We start from the raw sequence: 21,555 nt of genomic DNA on the forward strand, positions 1-21,555 counted from the left end.
CCGGGCCGGCGGGAGGCGGGAAGCGGGGCTGTCCCGCGGCGGCGGCGGCGGCGCAGCTCTACGGGCCGCGGTGAGGCGGGCAGCCGCGGCCCGGGGGTGGGCTTCCCCCCAGCCCCGGGGCGAATTGCCGCCCTGGGGAACGCGTTCGCGGGGCGCCAGCGACATCCTCCGGCCAGAACTGGAACACCGGCTGCCGGCGCGTCCTCTCGCCCTACCGGGTCCCCCGCAGGAAGCAGCGCGGGCAGCTTCTCGCCGCTCCAAAGCCGGCTGCAGCGGCCGCGTGCTTCGTTCCTCCCGGGCAGCCTTTCGTTTCTGCTAGGGAAGGACCACGATGACGTTAGTGCCGCTGAGCTGCAGGATGAATACGGACACCGAATTAACGCCTTCGGCTGCAATCGCTTGCAGGGGTTTTTAATACCCGATTAAAGAGTGAAGGCCGGTGAAACAAGCAGCTGCTGGCCAAGTCCGAGGTGAACGTCAGCCGAGAACTTTGTCCGCCGGGAGAACAGATCGCTCTGCTGTAACGCTGGAAGTCTTAACTTCAAGCATAGGAGGCCACCGCTTTGTCTGAAAAGGTGCCCTCCACTTGGCCGCAAACATCCGTGCTCAGCGTTGGCTCGGGTTCCTTCTGCTAAATTTCCACCAGTCTCTTTCTCCCCTAAATTGCTTTCTACCAGTGTGTATGTATTCATGCTCACACGCACGCAGACTGATTTAATCTCCAAGTTCGTCAGGAGGGGTCTGTGCGTTGCCGGTTGGCTGCATCCAGGACTGACTGACGGCGGGTTTTCGGTTTTGTGGACACCCCACCCCGTCTGTTACGGGAGGAAACCGTTCACGGAGGGATGGCCTCAAACGCACTTCAAGTGGGTTTGTCCCTAGGAAGACCCCACCGCGACCCCAGGGACAGGCAGCGGACGCCCCGTTTCGGCTGTATCGCTGCGCCGCCCGTCGGTGTCGGTGCCCCAGCCCCCGCCGGGGCTCTCGGGGCTGCCGCGACGGAGGCGGCTGCCGGACGCTGCCCCGGGCCCCCGCCTCCCGCTCCGCTCCCCTCGGGGCGGTGGCTGGCACCGGCCCCGCCCCGCCCCGCCTTTCCTCCAATCGCGTGCCTCCTGCCGGCGACGCCGCGGTCGCGGTGCGTCCGCGAGCGGTGTCGCTTAGCAACCCGGCGCGTCGTGAGGCGGCGCGCGCCTCGCCACAGCCTCTCGGCGCCGGGCGCCGTTGCGGCCGCCGCGGCCCCGGAGCGGCTGGAAAGGCAGGCGCCCAGCCGCTGTTGGGCCGGAGGTCAGGCGGTCGGTAGCGGGGAGGGTCTGCCGTCCCGGGGCTCCGGGAGCAGCGGGAGCGGGGCCGCTCTCTGAGGGAAGGCGAGCGGGAGGAGCCGAGGGCGGTCGGGTAACTACCTTAGCGACAGCGCGCAGCGCCGCGGCGCCAGAGGCAGGGGGGCGACAGCACCGGGTCCTAGTGACAGTCCGCCGAGCGCCGGGCGAGGCAGGGTGACGCGCCAGGTCCACCGGGAAAGCCGAACGGCACCACGGGAGCAGGGCTAGGGAACGGGCCCGCCCCGCGCGCAGCTCCGGGCGGGAGGGGGCTGAGGTAAAGGCGGCGGCCTTGTGCTTCGGGGGAGTCCGGGGGCAAGAGGGCGTGGGTGGAGGCTCCCGGTGAAAACGGTCGGGACAGTTAAGGTCTTACCGGTGCTCTCGGGACCCTGACAGCTAGCTCGGGACCCGCTACCTCGGGAGCCGGTGCGGACGCGGAGGGTGGCAGAGGTTTTATGCCCGCGGCATCTCCCACAGGGCAGCGTGAAACGCCCTGGCTTCCCTCCCGCCGTCGGGCCGTGCGGCGCGCAGCTGCGCGGCGTCTTCAGGGGTACCCGCTGCTCCACGGGCGCCGTGGCTGGCGAGGGATCCGCTCCGCTGCCTCCTCCGGGCCAGGGCTGCGCGACGCGGGCTCAGTCCCGCTGACAGCAAAGCGAAGGGTCTTTTCAGCATCGCAGAAGTCGCGTTTCAGATGTGTTACGTGTTTACTGGCGCAGGGACAGTAAAACCCTGTGTGAGCACAGATTTGTGCCTTTCCTGACTGTATAGACTGAATGCTTCAGGCCCTGGTCTTGTATACGTATCCTAAAGATAGCTTTGTTAGTTCATACTAAAACCTATCCTTAATCATTCACAGAACTACTTAGCTGTTCTTCAAATATCTGTCTAGAAGTTTCCTATGTCCTGTTGTGGTTTTTTTGCTATTGTGCTGACCTAGAATTACCAGCATATTTCTAAGCAGTTTCTGAATTATACAAGCCTAAACAGTAAGGGGGGGGGGGGGGAATTGAGTAGTTTTTCTGCAGTGCTTGGTGAAACTGATCTATTGCTGGAGCTTTTAAGAACTAAACCAATATGAAATTTAAATAACTTTCTTCTATTAATTGCAGGGTTAATAAAAAGAGTAATGTCATATTCAGTATTTGGTGCCTGAGGCAATAATTCTTAAAAACCCTAATTTAATTCTGACATTGATGTCTAATCTCTGTCTGTTGTCAGTAGATGTGAATGGAATCTCAGTATCTGAAAAGGTGCCTGGGAAGTTGCTTGAAAAAGGGACTGGCAGAGGTTGTAGAGCATCGGCCGGCAGATCCAATAGAGTATCTGGCACATTGGATTTACAATTACAGAAGAGTCTTAGATGAAGAAAAAAAGGTGGATCCATCTTGGGCAAAAAAATTCATGACAATATAATTGATGCTATTTAATGTTTCTTTATTTTTTTAATTGATTCTGTGTTACCTCTGAAATAGAGAATGCTGGAGAGAATTGAGCTGGAACAGCAACGGGAGGAGGCCCTGGTAGAACTTGAACTGTTAAAAAAATTGAAGGAAGAAGAGCTAATGATTCAGCAGAAACTTGAAGAACAACGTCAGGTTAATAATACTTAATAATAGATAGTTATAAATAGTATATGATGCTGTGGCATCTTGTAGCTCTCTGTATACTTCTAATCTCCCTATAATGATTTTGATAGAAGGTAGCATAAAACAAGTATTTTAATCTATTTTTTCTAAACAATAATTGAAATGATTAGTCAGCCCTTGGGAAGAAAAACTTACATACTATGCAGTAAAATGTTATTAAAAAAATGAAGGAGCCTAAGGTGAAAAGCAACCAATTTAAGACTTAAATGAAGTAACTTAAAGTAACTTAAAATAAGTAGGCTCTCGTCTGTAGTTAATAATGAACAAGAGCTGGTGCAAATAAAGCTAGAAATCATTGCAAAATTTTTGACAGGCCTGCTAAGAGGCCTGGGAGTAATAACCAATCATTGTCTGAAGCTACTTCCATGTAATGTCAGTAATGCAAAAAAAGGTAATGAGAATGTATACACAATTATAGAGTCCTGAAAATGGTTGGTAATCAATGAATGAAGACTGCGTATGTAAGAAGTATGTATAGTGTGATCCAATGAGGTCCCTTTTCCTTTCCTTCGCTACCTGAGTATTCTGTTGGTATGAAGCAATTTGAGTCCTATGCTATATGGACTTTGAATATGAGAAATAAAGATAATATCTGTGTTTCTAGCTGTTCTTTATAAAGGAGTCATATGAATTTGACCATACATGTAACAGCCTCAGTGTTGCTGTGATAATGTTGACTTTATCTGACTGGATTTTTTTACATGGCTGACTTTCACGACATTAAAATCAAGAGTAATTTTAAATCTGTGCTGATCTTGTTAAGCCCAGTTCTATTGTAAGGTGCATTCATTCTATTTCACTTGCACTTTTTAAATTTGGACTTTACAAATTTGCAGACCAAAAGTTATGTGCCTAAGGATTTCATGAGTCATTTAAAATAGTGAATGGAAACAAGAATATGAGATAATTCACAGAGAATTAAATAAGTTATTTCATGTAAACTGCAGGAAAGATGTTGAACAATACTCACATTGGACACATTTTTTTAACCTAACTCACAATTTTGGCTATAGTCACATACTCAGGCATGGTTTGATTATATATACCAAAAATGAATGCGAAAACTAGTTACTACAATATGACCATATTTATAGCAACTGCTCACAAAACGCTACAGCAAACAGTATTCTCTAGGCCTTAGTGCTGTTGAATGTTAAGAGTTAGATTATGCCATTTCTGAAGTTTTGATGCAATAGGACTTGGCTCACAAAGAATAAACACTTTGTATTAGATATTTCCAATTGGAAATATTAAAGGTTGCTGATGAAGATGATAATAATGTTAATGACATTGCTTGCCAACCTTTTCTATAAGTTTGATTCTATATGGATTCAGCTGTCTGTGCTAGGTACTATACGAAGTATCAAAGATCTTAATCCGAAGTAGAGGAGATAATGAGTATAGACTGATAAAGAGCATGCGGAATGAGACAGTATCTTAAGTGTGTACACTAACTTCAGTTGTCTATTTCTTCTTCCTCTTGGCAGTAAAGCCTTTCTATCCATGTGTGTCTAAAACCTATGAAAATGTTGAGCTAGGTAATACTGAAAGGCCGTTATGCTATTAACATTGCAGTTATGTTTTCTGCTTCCTTTTTTATTTTATTTAAGATTGCAATCGTGAAATACATTGTAAGCAATGGGGTAGGGAAGATGAACGTGGTTTTTTTCCTTCTAATTTGTCCTTTCTTAAACTGTCTGCAGGGTCAGCTGGAACAAGAACGTGAGGAGTTGAAACTGCAGAATGAAGAAGATGAAATGCTGTTGCAGAGGAAAGATCAAGAGGTTTAAGCCAAAGCTTAGTCAGTGGTTTGAAAGTACTGTTAATCAGCTGTCTTTGCCAGGTGGAGGCACTAAATACGAAACACAAGGCAGAAGCTCATGGGTGTCGAACTAACACATAATAAAAAAAAAAAAAAAAAAAAAAAAAAAAAAAAAAAAAGGTTAAAATGGGGGAAGAATGTCTAACACCTTGCTTCCAGTCTGGGTTTTATACTTGAGTTTTGGACTGTTCTATTAGGTTTATTTAGTTTATATTCAGAACAGAGCATAAATTTATTGCAAAATTTAGCCTAAGGTCAGCTTAGTTGATGCTTTCACCTTCCTTGATGGTATTTATGAGAAAGTATTATAACTTAAGCATGTCTAATTTAAGTGTCTGGGCAGTAATGCTTTACAGTGTGCCAGCACAAAGTCCATTTGCTGTGCCTGGAAAAGGAACTGTGGATTGGAATTGGGATGCCTCTTGATAGTGAGATCTTCCTGGTGCACAGGAATTTATACTAGCAGAAGAGGGCATATACAGATGTCCATGTAAATATATGGTCTTTTAATGCTATTTCAGTAAAAACATACACAGATAATTGGCATGCTTATCTCAATAAAGCTTTTAAATCTGAATATCTCTTACATTTACATGGAGCACATCATATTTTAGAGATATGTACATTTTTAGAGCACTGTTAATATACTAACAGAACATAACTGTAGAAAGATGACAGTATTAAAGTGACAGAAATAATTAATATATAGAAATGTAAACCAAAATTCCTGTTATTTAAAAAAACCTGATAAAAATCGTCTTAACAAGCATACAAAGACCATACTCACATACTAACACGTTTGTGTAGCATGCATCTAAAGTACCTCTTTATATTAATACATAATGTCATTTTAACATGTCTGAAATATTCTCTGTAGGTAATTGTTCATGACATGGAATACTTTTAACTGAAAACTGGTTTTCATTACCATAGGAAAATGAAAAGACAATAGCTGAACTTACAGATAGACTTGGAGCACCTAATTTGACCAGAGTTGAGGAGCTAGATGAGAATGGACAGTTTGAGGTAAGTGTTTAGAAAGAACAGGGAGATTATAAATGATTGATTCTTACAGATTTGCTTTTCTGCACTGACATATCAAAGGTTAAAACTGTTGCAGTTAAGACTGTGCTGGTTCTTTCCTATGGATTTAAGGGGTGGTATTTTGGCCACAACTTTCAAACTGCCCAGAGCCTGTTCTCTGGTACAAGTTAAGCCATTCTAAAAGACTGTGTGGTGTTGGCTGACTAAATCTTCAAGATTTAAAATGCCCTTTTGTATTCAGGTGCATTACAAATGAAAATATGAATATTCTCAGAGTGGAGGTAGCCTTCCTTTGCCATGTGAACAGATAGTCATGTACAACATGTACTAAATCACAAAAGATTACTCACTTTTGAGTGATTGAAGTAATTTATATTTTTCTGGTTGGTATGAAGTATATTTTTTGTGCGGAAGAATGTACTCCTGTGCAGAGATATCTGAGCAAACATTTAACATATAACACCAGATACTAAGGACACACAGTGCTCACTAAAGCTGGGGCCTGCTGAGAATCAGGTTATCTGAGCCCTATGCCAAGATGAATGTACTGCTTTCAGTACTAGAACTATGGCTCTATGCTGTGATACTCAGCTATCTTCTATGCCCAGCTTTTTTTTTTTTTTAAATTATTATTCCTTTTATACTTGACAGTCCAGGGAAATGAGAGAAAATGAATCAGCCTTCATTTATTGTAAGGCATAGCAGTACGTTTAACAGATGATGCCAACTCCTGTGAAATCAGCTTTATGAGTGTTCAATGGTCATAAAGATATTGGTATGGTCTGACTTTTTCCAGTTAGAGTATTCAAAGTGGTATGACTTGAGATTTTGATATACTAGTTTTAGTACATCATTATCAGAACCCTTTTGCCTTTATTAGCCTTATTAATATGCTTTATGCTTAAAGTTACTTTAATAACAGCCTGTTTTATAGGTATTCTTTAAATATATTTATGAACATAATTATGACTGTACTTAGGGTCAGGTTTTCACAGGTGTTTTTTTACCAGGGTAAATCAGATGAGTTCTCAAAATCTCCTATAGCCCCAATTTTTACAATTTTCTGATAATTACATATTAAAAAGTATCCTTGAGGCTTCAGGCCTATTTTATGTGTTCTTAAATAAGTGAATTGCAAAACCAGAAGTGAACGTGAGTAGTAAACTTACCTCCTGCTTCTTGTATGTGCCAGCTTCCAAGTTTTCATGCCTTAAGTCATTTAAAGTTGGATTACATTGGCCTTTGGTGATGTTATTTCAGGTTTTATGGTGATGTTTGTTGAATTAAACTACAAATTAAGAACAGGTCAATAAAATTAAAATATATAGACTTGTACTATTGAAACTATACTGCTCTCAGTATCATAGTACTTTATCCAGACTTGCTGGATTTTATAATAAAAGTCTGGTGATAAACTTCATCACATTTCACTGAATGGAAGAATACATAATTATATTGATGAATACCGACTTGTCTTTCACTGAGTTTTTTCTTTTTCTTTTCTCTTCTTTTTTACTTTTTGCAAAGTTCAGTTAATGCTGGCAACTGATAGAATTTATTTTTTGTTTTTTTTAGAGTATAACAGATCTCATGGCAGAAGCAGAACAAGAAAGTTCCCAACTGATCTGAAAGCAGTAAATATATTTTCTACTTATTACTTGCTGATCCTGAAGTGTAATATCTTAAATTATGTATTTTATCTATAGAACTGATTTTGTTTCAGTTTCTATGCTTTCTGAGTGTTTGTATGAAGTCTTGTTAATTCTGGCATGTGATGCTTCCTTTTTGTTCTTAAACCATTGTAGCTAGCACAGCTGACTCAGAGGAAGAAAACTGCAACTGAAATTAAAGCAGTAAATGTATTTTCTACTTATTGGCATTGATTCTTGACATGTAACTGTAATAATTATAGATATAATTAATGTGTCAAGATTATTTTGGAGTACAGGCTACAATATGATAATTTTAATCAATATTAAAAGAATAAAAGATTATTGAAAAAGGATTTTCCAAGAATTTGAATGATTTCTGATAGAAAGAGGCAATGATCTACAAATTAGAAAGTGTGGAGAGAGTTCTGCACATCAAACTAGATGCAAAAATCAAATCAGAAGATTTTCCAATTTATCTGGAAGAGAGAAATTGAGTTCTGTGTGACTGCGTAGACAGATGTACTGAAAGTTCTTGTCTGTCTTGGAAATCATGAGGTGCTTTCTGTAACACTAGGTGTTTGCTCTAGGCTTTATAATAACCCTTTCTGGTTATTGTGTGATATTAGGTGAGCTGCAAGTGTCTGCTTTAGAGTTTTAATTAGTCAAATCTTAAAATAATCTTTTCTGCTTTTGCCTTGAATTTGGAAATCAATAAATTACATCTGTGTTGTCTTCACTAACTACCATTATAAGTTCTCAAAGCTTCACTTCTAATAAAAATTGGAAGGACATTTAGCTTGATCCATATTTAACTATAAAAATAAGTTTTGTAATTCTTAAAGACTAATTAATTCTTAATTTTTGTAAGAACAAATTTCTGTAATCACCGATACCTTGGTACAGGTTGTCAAGAATGTTCCATGTCTGTTCATTATAAATAGAAAAGACACCAGCATTAAGAAATCCTACACTACTTGGCTAAAACAGGCTTTTGCATCTCAGTGTCTTCCAATAATACAGGTTAGTTGGACAATTAACACTTGGTCATTGCCAATATTGTGCAATGAAAATACCCTTCATTACAAATTCAGTGCATAGTTAGTGCATTCGCTGCATTCTTCAGTTTTGGGATAAAAGAGATTTTTGGGATAATTTCACTTTAATATGTTTATATTGCAGTTAGTTCTAAGGGTTTTGCTATCTTTGGCAAACTTAAAAATATCTACATACCCAACAGGCAAAGGTAAATCATGTAATAAATATTTTTATGCTCTAACTTGTTCTGTTTATGTAGGTCATACTAGGCATAATCCTACCAATTTTTAAAAAGGTGAGCACTGTTGATTTCTAGTATAGTAATATATTATTTTTCCCTTAAAAATAATAAAGTACATTTATTTAAAAAGTCCTGTTGCCCTCTTTATTGCCATATTGCTTTTTAGACATTGTTAATTGATGTGTCTTATATGAACATCCTTAAAAGAGAAAAATGTCACTTTCCAAGTATAAATGCTTAGAAATGTTTGTGTAACTTTTTAAGTAATGAAAAATGGAACTACTTTTGTGACTAGGTGGTCAGGATTTGCTATCTACGTTTATTCTGCATTGGTACAGGTTTGCAATTTCCATGACAGTCAAGAAGCTTTTCTGTGGAATGAATATACCCTTATGGTTGATATTCCAGTAAACTGATTTTGTCACAGTTTATGATTATATTTATTAGTAACCATTAAAACAGTGTCATTTTAAGGCTGCATTTTAGGGTACTACAATTCTAGTTACACCTATTAACACTATATGCACAGCAGCTTCTTGTGACAATCTCAAAGGGATTGAGTGACTGGATAAATAGATGGAGTTTCCCTTTTGAGCCAGTATGTATAACTGGATCTTGTTATTTAGATTAAAATTTTCAAAAATTGATAAGTAACTTGTGTCCACTTACATTTTACATTATTGGACAATCATGTTGACTATGAAAAGTTCAGCCTTCATACAGCCTTCATATTTAATTAGAAAATATGTTCAAGTTATAAGGCAGTATTTTAAAACATGCTAGTAGATAAATCTAATTACTACTTCCAACATGTGGCTTTCATTTTCTATCTTTTTGTAACATTTGTATCTTTCTTTGATTTTGTTATATGTGTGTCCACTAGAGTGCATCCTAAATAAACACACTGGCGGCTCTGTCAGTTACAACCCATGAAAACTACAACTTTTGTTTGTCATTTTGTTTCAGCTTATTTTTTAACTGTGACTTTTTCTTTGTGATCCTGCAGTTCGTATTCCCCATTCTCTTTCTAGATAGGAATTGAATTTTTGGATGGAAACTGCTATCAGAAAATTGCTTAGCAAGGATCAAAATAAAATGGTAGATTCCAATTTACCTATTCCTTTGCTGTTACATTATGTACAAAAGACATAAGTTGTTCAAATGTTATTTATAGGAATTCCCATTTTGGGGGGATTTGATGTGCATAGACCTGGTGCATTGATCACCTTCTACAGCTTTATAGGAATTCTTATGTTAGATATGGGACCAGAGGGTAAACAATTCTTGGCTCAGTGCTTTCTTAAGGTGCAAAGCAATCTGTAGGTAACTTGGAAATGTAGTTCACAACAGAGATGACTTCTGCTTGGGTGTCTATGCCTGGAGGGAAATTAAGGCAGCTGAAAATCATCTTTGGCTTCTCCTCCTGAACTTTAACCTTCTTTGGAGTATAGCAAGCTAGAGCCTGGAACAGGAAGAGAACAGAGGGAGGATACTATTTTATTGTTACTTAATGTGATGTGATTTCAGAAGTGTTAATACAATTTAACCCCTGCATAAAATCTGAAGTCACATATTGAAAAAAAAAAAGAAATTACCTAATGTAACTTCAGCTACAGCTTAGACTCCCTTTGAATACACTTTTTTGGAATGAAGAAGGTGGAATTCAGAGGCAGATGATGGAAAATGTTGCTGAAAATAAGGTGCTACATACTGACAGAAGATTTATGAAATTGTCATTTTTCCTTTCTTCAGAATAGGATCAGACTTATTTAGGCTGCTGTCAGACCCCATGTACAGATCCTCCAAAGAACGTGCTGATAGTAATGTGCCCATTCACAGCTGTTCTCATTCCAGCAATACTGAAGCAGAAGGATGAAAACAGATATGAAGCCCAGAATAGGACAAAATGAATCAGATTAGCTATCAGTCTGCTCACAAAGATGGAAACTCAGCTCTGCAGTGGGAGAAGCTTTTCTCCTAGAAGGAGAAATACACGTTGCAGCAAGCATGTTTCAATGTTATCTTTTAACAGAATAGGCTTTATTAAGTCTGCAGTCCCTTTCTTATGATGGATGATTTTTCCTTCAAAGTCTAAAGGAACTAACTTATCTTTTTGTAAGCAAAAGCTTTATACGGTAATTTGCTAATGGTAATGAGAGTTATATGAATTAGTGTGGATTAAATGTAAAATTGAATATCTCTGAACTTTGCTAATACCATTTACTCATATTTGAAGTCAGCTATTAATTGCTGTACTTCTGTGAAGTTTTTCTGTACTTAGGTTAGGTAAGAACAGTGTTGTCTATTGACTACAGCTAGAAAAGAGAGTCTAAACCTGTTATTTGCTGGTAAGGACTTATCTACTTTTAAAATTATCTTACCAGTACACTTGTTTGATATTTTTTTTTACTTCTGTTTGTTTTCTGGCATTGTCTTTATAAACCTTCATGCAGTCTTTGTGCTTTATACTTGTATATTTGTTTCAATTCATATGATGGAAGAAGCTGTACTATTATAAACATTTATATAGGTATTATTGGGCTAACAGTAGTGGAAGAAAGGCAAGGTAGAGGAATTTGCATTTAATCAAGCTGTCACAGTGTAGAAAATTTTTTAAAAGAAGCAGAAGACTGATTCACAGAATTTGAGAGCTCTCAGATGTATACCCCACTTAAATGCTGTGGGTCTTCCCTGTTAACCTGCATCTCATAGAATTATTATCATAAACCAAAATCACTGTTTAACTTAGAGATCAGAATTGTTGTAATTTATACTACTATATTTTATTTGAAATAAGTTATTCTAAATGATGCTACGTCATAAAAAATTACATTCACTAGGGCCTGTGTGGAGATGCTGAGTGCTTCCATTTTATCTTTAGTTGTAGGGCACCCAAAATCAATGGCCATTTTGAAAAAAATTGAGATGACCAGTTCCTTAGTTAGTATTTTGACTATATCAACATGAATTAATTGAGGGGGAGGCAAAAAAAAAAAGGAAAAAAGTGCTTATGTTAAACCATTTTATTATTAATACTAAGCATGTTTGTATTATCACCTGAAAGTAAATCCAGAGGCAAATGGTCAAGTAATGTAGTAAGTAGAGACGGTTGCCTTTTGCTTCTTGGTTAATCTTAGCTGAGTTGTTATCTATTACAAAGGCTGGATTGATGTCTCTGTACTGACACTGAAATATAAACTTCACTAAAAATCAAAACTCTTCCCCATTTGGCATCTGGCATAATTTAAAATTTCAATGTACTCTAAATGATGATGTGAAGCTTGGGTTTGATCTAGAAAAAAACCCACTGATATTTAGGAATATCACACCAAGTTATCTGAATAATCTTACTCTCTCTAAGGAGTATCTAGAATCTTTTAACAAACTTTCCAAGGAGATTTTGCCACTTTACGCATGTAGTTATTCATGGATCTCAACAGAAGTTGCTATTACAAAAGATTCCCACCCCCCCATAATCTTGGGAAAGTAAGTGTGAAAAATATGTTATTTTTAGTTTGATGCAAGAACCCATTGGTGTTTGAGTTCAGCAAATTCTTTTCTGGACAAAATAAATTATTTTACTCAGTGGTTTCTCTATAATTTAGATGTAGTCTAGCAGTTTCCAGATAAAGAAATTAGCTTTTTCTGTGGGAGGAGGAGAAAGTATCTTGGTCAGTCTGTTTTTCTTAATGAACTGAACCATATTTTCAGCTCTATAATAGAGCTGATTGTTGTTATTTTGTTTCCAAAAAAAATTTGAAGCAAAAAATTTTTTGGTGCACTGAGGAAGTAGTCTTCCAAGGATCTCAATTTTGTTCTCATTGAAGTTGCTGAAAACCCTGTGGTTGAAACTGTAAGACAATTGAGTTCTCTACTAGCATGAGCATTAGTTCTACCTCTGAGAAGCTGTCTCCTATTTATTAAACTTTTAATATACTTAATATTAAAACATGAGAGAATTGATTGACTGAAGCTACATGTAGGGAAAGATACTGCAGAAATAAAAAGAGATTAATTGTGAAGAGAGTGGGAAAGAGGAAGCATTCAGATAATAAATCATTCCCATTGCAGCAAAGGGGCACTGCAGCTCCCCTTTGCTCAGTTTCAAGTCACATTCCTGGGAGTGTGTTGGGCTTCTCCAATCATTCTGCTTCATTTCTACTCCACCTCCTAAATGTACTTTCTTCCAGAAATGACTGGCTGCATGCAGACACACCTGTATTTGGTTCATTATTATCTTAAGCAATTGCGGTTTTGCCACTGATGTGTTTCGTAGATAAGTTTAAAAAATGCTATTTATTTAGCCGATAATTGTAACCCTGGAAACAGGATCTGTTGTTTGTTTCATTGTAAACCTAGCTGCACTGAAAAGTTACCCTTAGGCACTGACAGCTGAAAATTTTGGGGGCTGGGACTGCTGTGAAGTTCTGAGACAGCTGTTCTTCAACATTTTTTCAGTGGCCATATGTATCTAACTGGAGCCTATAGAAAAAATGCATCACTATTTTGTTTCTCACTTGGGCTTTAGTTAAGGGTTATTGTATTTGCTTGTATTTTAAAACTACTTAGGTTTCTTGGCAAGAACTATAATCAGTCATCCCTCTGAAACATGAACTATTCTCTTATCTCAATAGATCATGTTTTCATAGACACTGATCTCTTAATATCTTTAGGATAAATGTTTTCACCACTGCTCAGATGTAGGCCACTGTTAACTTAAAAACATATTTCCCTTACCCTTCTTATATGACTTCTCTAGGTTTGGGGTTTTTTTTGAACTGTCACTTGGAAACTCAGCAGTTACATGATGTATGAATCTGTCTTAGAATTTTCCCAAGCTTTGATTGGCACAAAAAAAACCCCGGAAGAATACAGACAGACCTATATATTTCTATGTACTTGGCCTGACTCTTGACATAGAGTACTGTAGAGGCAGATTTCCTTTCTTCGTCTGCAGTTTCTTCAAATGTCTCTCCAACAGTTACAACTGTCTCACTATTCTGTGACTACAAGAAAGTTGCCACTTGTATGTGTGGTAAGCTCATGCAGCTGGGAGCAATACACCAATATTCTTTTTCACACTTCTTTAAATCAAAGGACCGTCTAGCCTTTAAAAAAAGTTCCATTGACTATTCTGGATTTTGCTTTGTTTGGCAGGATAAGTAAATTCCTAGTATTAAGTAAAATAAAATTTTATTGCTTACAGTATTTCAATGTTATAAACACTGTAAAAATGAAACCTGCAGCTTTGAATAGGTTCGGGTATTTGTGAATTCAAAGCCTGGAAATGAATTCTCTTATTTCTGTTTTTAAACTTCAATAATCCTGCATGTGACTTTTTAAAAATTGCTTTTTAAAAGGATATTACTTGCATTTCACTCTCATGATAATCATTCTATTGGAAAAACAATGGCATAGATAACACGACTCAGTTGTGCACTTAGCCCAGTATATATGAAAGTTTATAACAATAATTGTTAGACGATACAGTCTTGAAAGTTTAGAGCCTAATTATTCTAAGCACCTTCATCTATCTCATTTCAAGGTATTGTCATGATGAGGTGCTTTCAAGCATTCTATGATGTCAAAATGCTTCTTTAGAGATGGAGAAAGTAATGGAAAAAATTCTTTATGCTATAGAAAAAGTATGTGGACAAATATATATATATACCTATGCATATGAAAAAATGTTTACAGAGACCTCTTACCCTTATTGTTTCTTTCTAGATGGTTATGAATCAATTATTAGCATAATAATTTTAATAACTTTTGGAAAATAAAGCCAAAAGAAAGATGGCAGGGGGCGGGGGCGTAGTGATATCCTGCACTGCACAGCTTGTGAATTCTTGCTGACACTCCCCAGAGTTTCCTCTGAACACAAAGTTTCAAAACTAATTTAAAAAATTGCAAGGCAGCATTTCTGTAATGCTATTAAAAATGTCAGTAGCACACAGTAATAGATGTTGGACTCTTATTTGCCTTGTCTTAAGAAACCAAATTTATTTATTTACAAATCTGGAAAAAATCCTGATACTTTTAGTTTGTTTCAGGGTAAAGAACTTGGAAAATAAAAATTAGTATCATAATGAAACTGTGAGATTGCAACTATGTCTATAAGCCTGAAGATCTTTTGGTTAGATTGTAATTTTCCATTCCATATTCCATCTATGAATGGGAATCTGTAGAAATATTTGTGTGTTCTGGTTACCGTATGCATTTTTGTCCACTGCCATTTATATACATGTGTTGGTTGATGCTACATACCCTTCATCCATTATCTAACGTCCCCTGTTTAGACAGATATCTAAGAATATTTTTGGCTGTGTTTTATTTCAGACTTGTTTATCTGAAACTGCTAAATGACTAGTTGCAGTGAAATCTTTCAGACATAGATGAAAGATAATGATGTTTGCTGTTTGCTAATATATTTGCCCAGGTGAAGTATATGAAATTGCTACTTGAATGGCAACCTTCCCTGGCTGAACCAACTGTGGTAACGAGGTCAGGTTGGGGGATTTCTGAAAGATGTGACCAATCAGATTATTTAGTTAGCAGTTTCCTGCAGACCTCAGAGCACCACTAGTGTATTTGAGCTCTGTAACAATGATGGTTGGAGCATTTCTGAAAAGGCTGTGAATAACCCATGGATAGTAATCATGACTAAAAAAGTTGCGGGATGTGTTTTATCTTTTTTTCCAGATAGCCATACAAGCATAATTCCAGAGCTCACAGCATCGTGCAGTCATTTTCAGTCATGCAAAATGAATGTAAAATTCTACTATGCATTATTTACTAGATTAGTAAATGTTCAAGTATGTAAGTATTTTCATTGTGAGCATAGAAGATGTACATCTGTAAATATTGGTTATTGTTTCACATACACTGTGCATATAGGGTAGACTTATGAATGGTTTTGATCACTAAATGTTTCAGAAAAGTAATTACAGTCCTATACCGCAGGAAAGAAAAGTCTTTTCTGGCATTATATATCTAGAAAAAGTCAAAAGTGTCTGAATTTAACCTAATGTTCCTTGTCAGGAAGCCAGAATTTACGAATTCCACAACTGTTCTTGCAGGTAGGTTCCTGAAACCTGGCTTCATGTACTAGAGTCAATATTTGTTTCAAAGTCCAAAGACCACCTGTACTGTAAACATCTATGAAACACTGCAGCAAAAACTCTTAGGTAATGGATGTTTAAATGCATGAGTCTGTTTCCTAAGGTACTGAGGAAATCCTAATGGTTTACATATATACACTAATAATGTCACAAGACATGTGAAAGCAGATCATGCAGATCCCAAGCTACTGGAAGACAGCTGAAGTTCCCTAGCGAAATTGTTTTTGAGATACAGATCTATGACTGTAATGGGATTTAGTCTGGACAGATGATCAGAGCTGTCATTAACAGCAAGGAGTCCTAACTATTCCCCCCCCCTCGAAAGGAACTGTGGCTCTGTGTGTATCTGACGTGTGGTCACACCCTGCGCAATTGAAATTAAGGGTTGTGCTTTGTTACATGTCAGATAGACAATCTTTCCCTAGCCGAACAACTGACTGTAGCAACTGAGAAAAACATCCAGGGAAAATACATAGATGGCTTTCTGTAAGGTTAAAGGGAGACCATTTCTAATTGAAGACTTTTCCATTCCTGTCCAAGGCATAACTTTAACAATGAATGGATTAATTTATTAAATTTCGCATAATAGCTTATGAGCAAAATGCTAAATCTGTAAGTTATACACTGTTATGTTTGCAAACTGAAAAAACTTTTTGCTGTGTGAGGCAAAGATGGAATAGGGCGCCATTCTTTCTCATCTACCTGCTCATCATTTATGGAGGACCCAGAGAATTTGTGATTCTGTTGTAACAAGGCTCCACATAAGGACATAACACAAACAAATGCTTGTACATTGCTCTGTAGAGCTTATAACTAAACAGGAAAAACTGCTGAAGGCTAAAGGCAGAACTAACTATATATCAGTATGCTTTAATGCTGTTTAAATGAAGCAATAAAAAACAATCAGTGTAATGGAGACCTTAAAATTTAACTAATCTTGCTGGTTTTCCACCGTTTCTGGTACAACAATGCTAATTTATGAAGACTGATTAGAAAACAGAGACTTTTTTGTTTATCATTTTTGTGCAGGAAACTGAGGTGTCTATCTATGAGGTGTTAAAAATGCCTGTGTTTGTAAACAGGTGTTTAGTTTACAGACCCTTGAAGAATGATCTTGGTGTTGAGACATAAACAGCTAGGATTTTTATTAAGAGAATAAACAGAAAATTAAGTTGTGTTCAGTTCCACCTAGCGTCCCAGTTCTGAGGAAATAATGCTCCCAGTGAAATTAGTACCAAGACTACAGCTGACTTTAATGAAAGCAGAATTTAGCCCCCAAAGTAGCTTTAATTATTTCCTAAGAAGCAACTCAAAGTTGCTACTTCATGTATAAGGCCCTGGCACATATTAGTTCATGACATGGCCACGAGCAACCTGTTCAAGTTGGTCCTGCTTTGAGCAGAGGCTTGGACTAGAGACCATCCAGCCTCAAACACTGTATGATTCAGTGATGTGTCAGAGAATTCGAGGTCAAACAGATGCAAAGAGGACAAGCACATGGGAGAGGAGCAAAATTAATTATTTTCTTTGATGTTAGTAATGGAAGAACCTGGAAAGACTTCTTAGGGAGTGGAAGGGAAGGCAGACGGGAGACACAGCAGAGGATCTCTCTGAAGCTGAAGTAACTCTGGACTAAGTTACATAGAATGCACACTAAGAAATTGCTAAGCGGAATTTGTATTCACTCAAAAAGTTATAAGAAAACTCAAGAATGAAAGAGCTGAATTGCTTATGGTAGTGTGCGGAGGTTGCTGGAGGCCCCATACTCCGGAGAAGGAGAAAGATGATCTGAAAATCAAATGCTGGGTGATAAACACCCATCTCAGAATATGTACTACCTCCTTTCCTTCTACAATCACAATTGCTTTTCCTCCCCCACAAAATTTATTTTACCCTGAATGTTTGTGGGCCAGTGAAATTCTACACCTGCACATCTGAGAGGCCTTGAGCCACTCTTATTTTCAGGTAATAATAGATAGAGGTGAAAGTTCTGAGGCAGGTGGGAGTTCTGTGTTGAGTTCCTGATGTCCAAGCTCTATTGCTCTGATCAGGCTTGTCATTCTTTGTGCAAAAGAAATAAACCCAGCTAAAAAAATCCTCCTTATGTTAACTTTCAAAACAAAACATCCACCTCCCCCAAACCAAAATGTACAGGCTAAATCAAGTCTTTTCACCGACAAACCAAAAAGCCCTCAAAGACATCCCTGTGAGGCTTGCATAATTTAGTGCTTATTTCCAATAGGAAAAAAGATGAACTGCAGTAACTTCTTGAAAAAAAAACTATTTGTATTATATGAACTACTCCTAATAAGTAGCACAAGTAAAACTAGTGTTAAAGTTGTTTTTGTAAACACCTGGAAAACTGTTTTATTTCCACAGGTATAAATAAGGTGTAAATTCCTTGCATGATTTTGTAAAGTGAGAATAAAATAGCAAGATAAGAAACTGTTAGCCTGTTAAACAGTTAACCTTATCATCAGATAAGACTTTATTTTACAAAAGTTGAGAGAATAAGATAGTATTTAGGAAAACATTTTCCTATGTGTTATTTGTATGCATGAAGTATTTCTGTATATTGTTAGTTAAGCATGTTTCGGTCTGTTAATGATAATGGAATGATAGTTTTAAGTCGCTGTGAAGTGTGTGCTCTCTACAAATCAAGTCATTGTCCTTTGCATGTGGAAGTTATGGTGAGACATATTACATAGCTTAAGCAGTGGTTTTCCCATGACCGATTCTAGTCATGTAGTTCTTCAGAGTTCTTGATACGATTTCCTCCTTACTCAAAAGAAGTCACCTGAAAGTTACCACGGTGGTGAAACAGTATGAGTGAATGGGTCTAAACCTGTACAGCTTTCAGTGAAAACATGATTCTTCTGCAGCTGAGGTGAGGATGACCAGGTCTTAAGGGTACCTACTTTCTTCCTTCCCCTTCTGCTGTGATAGAAGTAAGCTGTTTGCTCGAACTTGTTTTCTCATTTCTACAGATACTGTTCATCCATGTAGGCTCCATCCTCAGTGGTTTATAACGTAAATGGGACATCAGTAGAGACAGGTAGGGAGATAGAAAGGAGTAAGTAAAAGAAAAAAAAAAAGAAGAAAGGGAAATGTGTTTTAACTGAAAGGATATAAGCAAGACAAAATGAGGGGAGTAGAGGAGAAAAGCAGGCAAGGGTAGGAAAGGAGAAGGTGAGCAAGTAAAACAATCTGATGAGAATGTCATGAGAGGTCTAGGGTCAAGACAATTTATCAGTCATATCTGTCTAGAGAATCAGCAGCATCAATAGCAATCATTCATAAAATTCTTTTCTCAGTTAAATCTTGTTCATTATTTTCAGGGCTTTCTCAAGGCTTCAGTAAAACCATGCCTTCTGACAGCTGTTAAGTGTTCTATGAACTAGAAGGGGGGTACTTTTGCAGAACTGCCATGAGTAAAAGTAGCAAAACCATGGGATGGTGCCAAATATGAAGATTTTTACAGTTAATAGAAAGATTCACATTGGTATTCCAGTGGTTGGGATTGACATTATAGTCAATATGAATAAATACTTAGAGCAGTACAGAAGGACAGTGTTATTCTTACATCATGATTTTCCTGTCTTTAGCCTCATTTCAAAGCACAGGAGTCATACTGATTGAAAGGATTTTGCCATTAGGTATCTTCTGAGTAAAGGTCATAGAATATAGTCAAAAGATACTTAATACGCTGCTTAAAGGTCATAGAATATAGTCAAATATACTTAATACACTGCTGGGCAATATACGAATTATAAAGAGATTTGCAGAGAAACTGACTTTCTTCGGGCTTGGTCCCACAAAGCTGTTGAGTATGGCAATAAAGTTAACAGAAAATTTGGAAGCCTATTACATTGACTGATGAGTCATTGTCACTAGAATGGAATAGGGAAAAATGCTGATATCAATCATTATTTTACTATCATCCTTTTTTTTTTTTTTTTTTTTTTGCATAGGCAGGAGATCTGTGCCAAAAAGACATGATGGTAGAGCACTATCTTACCTTTTTACAAATATTTAACAAGTCAAATTGTCTGGGAAGAGAAGCCAAATTAAACATTACCTAACCCTACAGTGGTTTAGAGTTGGTCACAGATGTCCTAGAAGAGAACATGCTGAGATGCTTCATGGCCATAAAGCAAATGTGTTGCTCTTGATAGTAAAACCACAACTGGAAGCAGTTCAAACTGGAGGTTTTACACAAGTTATGTGAAATGCAGCTGTGCAGCATTTCTAGAATACTATTACCAGAGAGGCTATTTTAATGAAGGGTGACCCTTCAAACGTCTCAAGGACCAACACATTTAACTAGCCAGAAGTGAGTCCAAAAAGAGGAACTGCAAAAGCAAAATAAACAGTGGGCCTGTAAAGTCATTACTCGTGTATATCAAATTACTTGCACTCTTCAACATTTTTAGAGCCTGTGTTTTTTATTTTTATATGGGATAAGAGGATTATGCAAGAGGCCTGTTTCTGCATTTGCTTTAGTGATACCTTAAAAGAAGAATGCTGATTCCCAAACTACAATTTGTATCCTTAAGTGGCATTGAGAACCAAGAAAAAGCTAAAACCAGAAGCAAGAAAGAGTGGAACTCACAGACTGACAATATTCAATCTTGTCTGCTTTTGCTGGAGGATTGTTTGTAGAATGAAAACTCTTACATGTACAAAAAGAGTTTTTGTCAGAGGTGTTTCATCCATTCCCATAGTATCTTTCAGTGCTTCCACAGAGGAAAAAACATTTGCATTTAAGAATGAATGCTTATCACTGGTGTTATTTTACTTTAAAAGTTAATATAATTTTTGAATGTTACCCATTAACTAGGGTTAATATAATTAGTGACATTCTATTTTTCTAGGTGGTGTTAATGCGTCATTTATTCAGGCTGGGATAGGATCTTTGTGTCAGTGGGTTGATGACAGTTTACTCCAGAGAAAGCTATGCCTCATAATGTGTATCTGATGTTTTAAGTGCAATGAGTGTTTTTCATTCCATGAAATGAATTCTGTACAACAGAAAACCAAGAAAATGTCTTTGAAACGAATGATTCCATGTTGACAATAACTGTAGAGGGGCCAATGCTACAGCAGATTAGTGGTGAACATTATAGGCATTGGTTATTGTTTTCAGGAATGCAGGCAGAGAAAGTGAAAATTCTAATGAATTTTAACATAAGTATGTAGCCATTCAGGGATTGGAATCCAAGGGGCCATATAAAGTGATCTTTTAAAATCATACTGACCAAGAGTTTGAAGTAAACTAAGTCTGTTTTTAAACTGAAGAGCAGTAAGAATTTAATTGCTGTCAAAATTGCAAGGGCTATGGAACAATCAGTGTGTTACTCATTCCAACCCAAGTATCAGGTGCACTTTGAATGATTAAGAGAGTAGGATTCAGAGTTCATTGAAGTAAAGGGAAATTTTTATTTTGGTAGTCCAATGATTTACTTTGAGATTGAGACTAGAATTATTTCTGTAAAGGAAAGAAGAATACTTGCACTTTTTTATAATGGTGCAGTAGTGCTGGGCATTTTCTGGATCTGCCCCATGGGTATGTTTACTTGGGTTTTGTATACTAACTTAAAGACACGAACACCCACAAAATGCCATCTGTCTTCATACCTGTCATACCATCAGTATATTCTAGACACAAGCCATCTGACTAG

General features: G+C 38.1%; 1 protein-coding gene across 6 annotated transcripts; it reads left to right on the forward strand.

The window, feature by feature from the left end:
• Positions 1 to 43: 43 nt before the first annotated feature.
• DYDC1 (DPY30 domain containing 1) lies at positions 44 to 19,886 on the forward strand. 6 transcript variants are annotated; one of them, XM_049810017.1, is made up of 6 exons: positions 44 to 870; positions 2,538 to 2,690; positions 2,789 to 2,911; positions 4,666 to 4,746; positions 5,718 to 5,810; positions 7,404 to 8,216. In XM_049810017.1, the coding sequence occupies exons 2-6, from the start codon at positions 2,544 to 2,546 to the stop codon at positions 7,455 to 7,457; spliced, it is 498 nt and encodes a 165-aa protein (XP_049665974.1). In that variant the 5' UTR covers positions 44 to 870; positions 2,538 to 2,543; the 3' UTR covers positions 7,458 to 8,216. The 6 variants fall into 6 exon arrangements, with proteins under 6 accessions (XP_049665974.1, XP_049665972.1, XP_049665971.1 ...); XM_049810015.1 differs by having other exon boundaries at positions 44 to 866; XM_049810014.1 differs by having other exon boundaries at positions 44 to 575.
• The last annotated feature ends 1,669 nt before the right edge of the window (positions 19,887 to 21,555 follow it).

The sequence above is a fragment of the Accipiter gentilis genome, chromosome 9 (assembly GCF_929443795.1).
Source record: "Accipiter gentilis chromosome 9, bAccGen1.1, whole genome shotgun sequence".
Lineage (NCBI taxonomy): Eukaryota > Metazoa > Chordata > Aves > Accipitriformes > Accipitridae > Astur > Astur gentilis.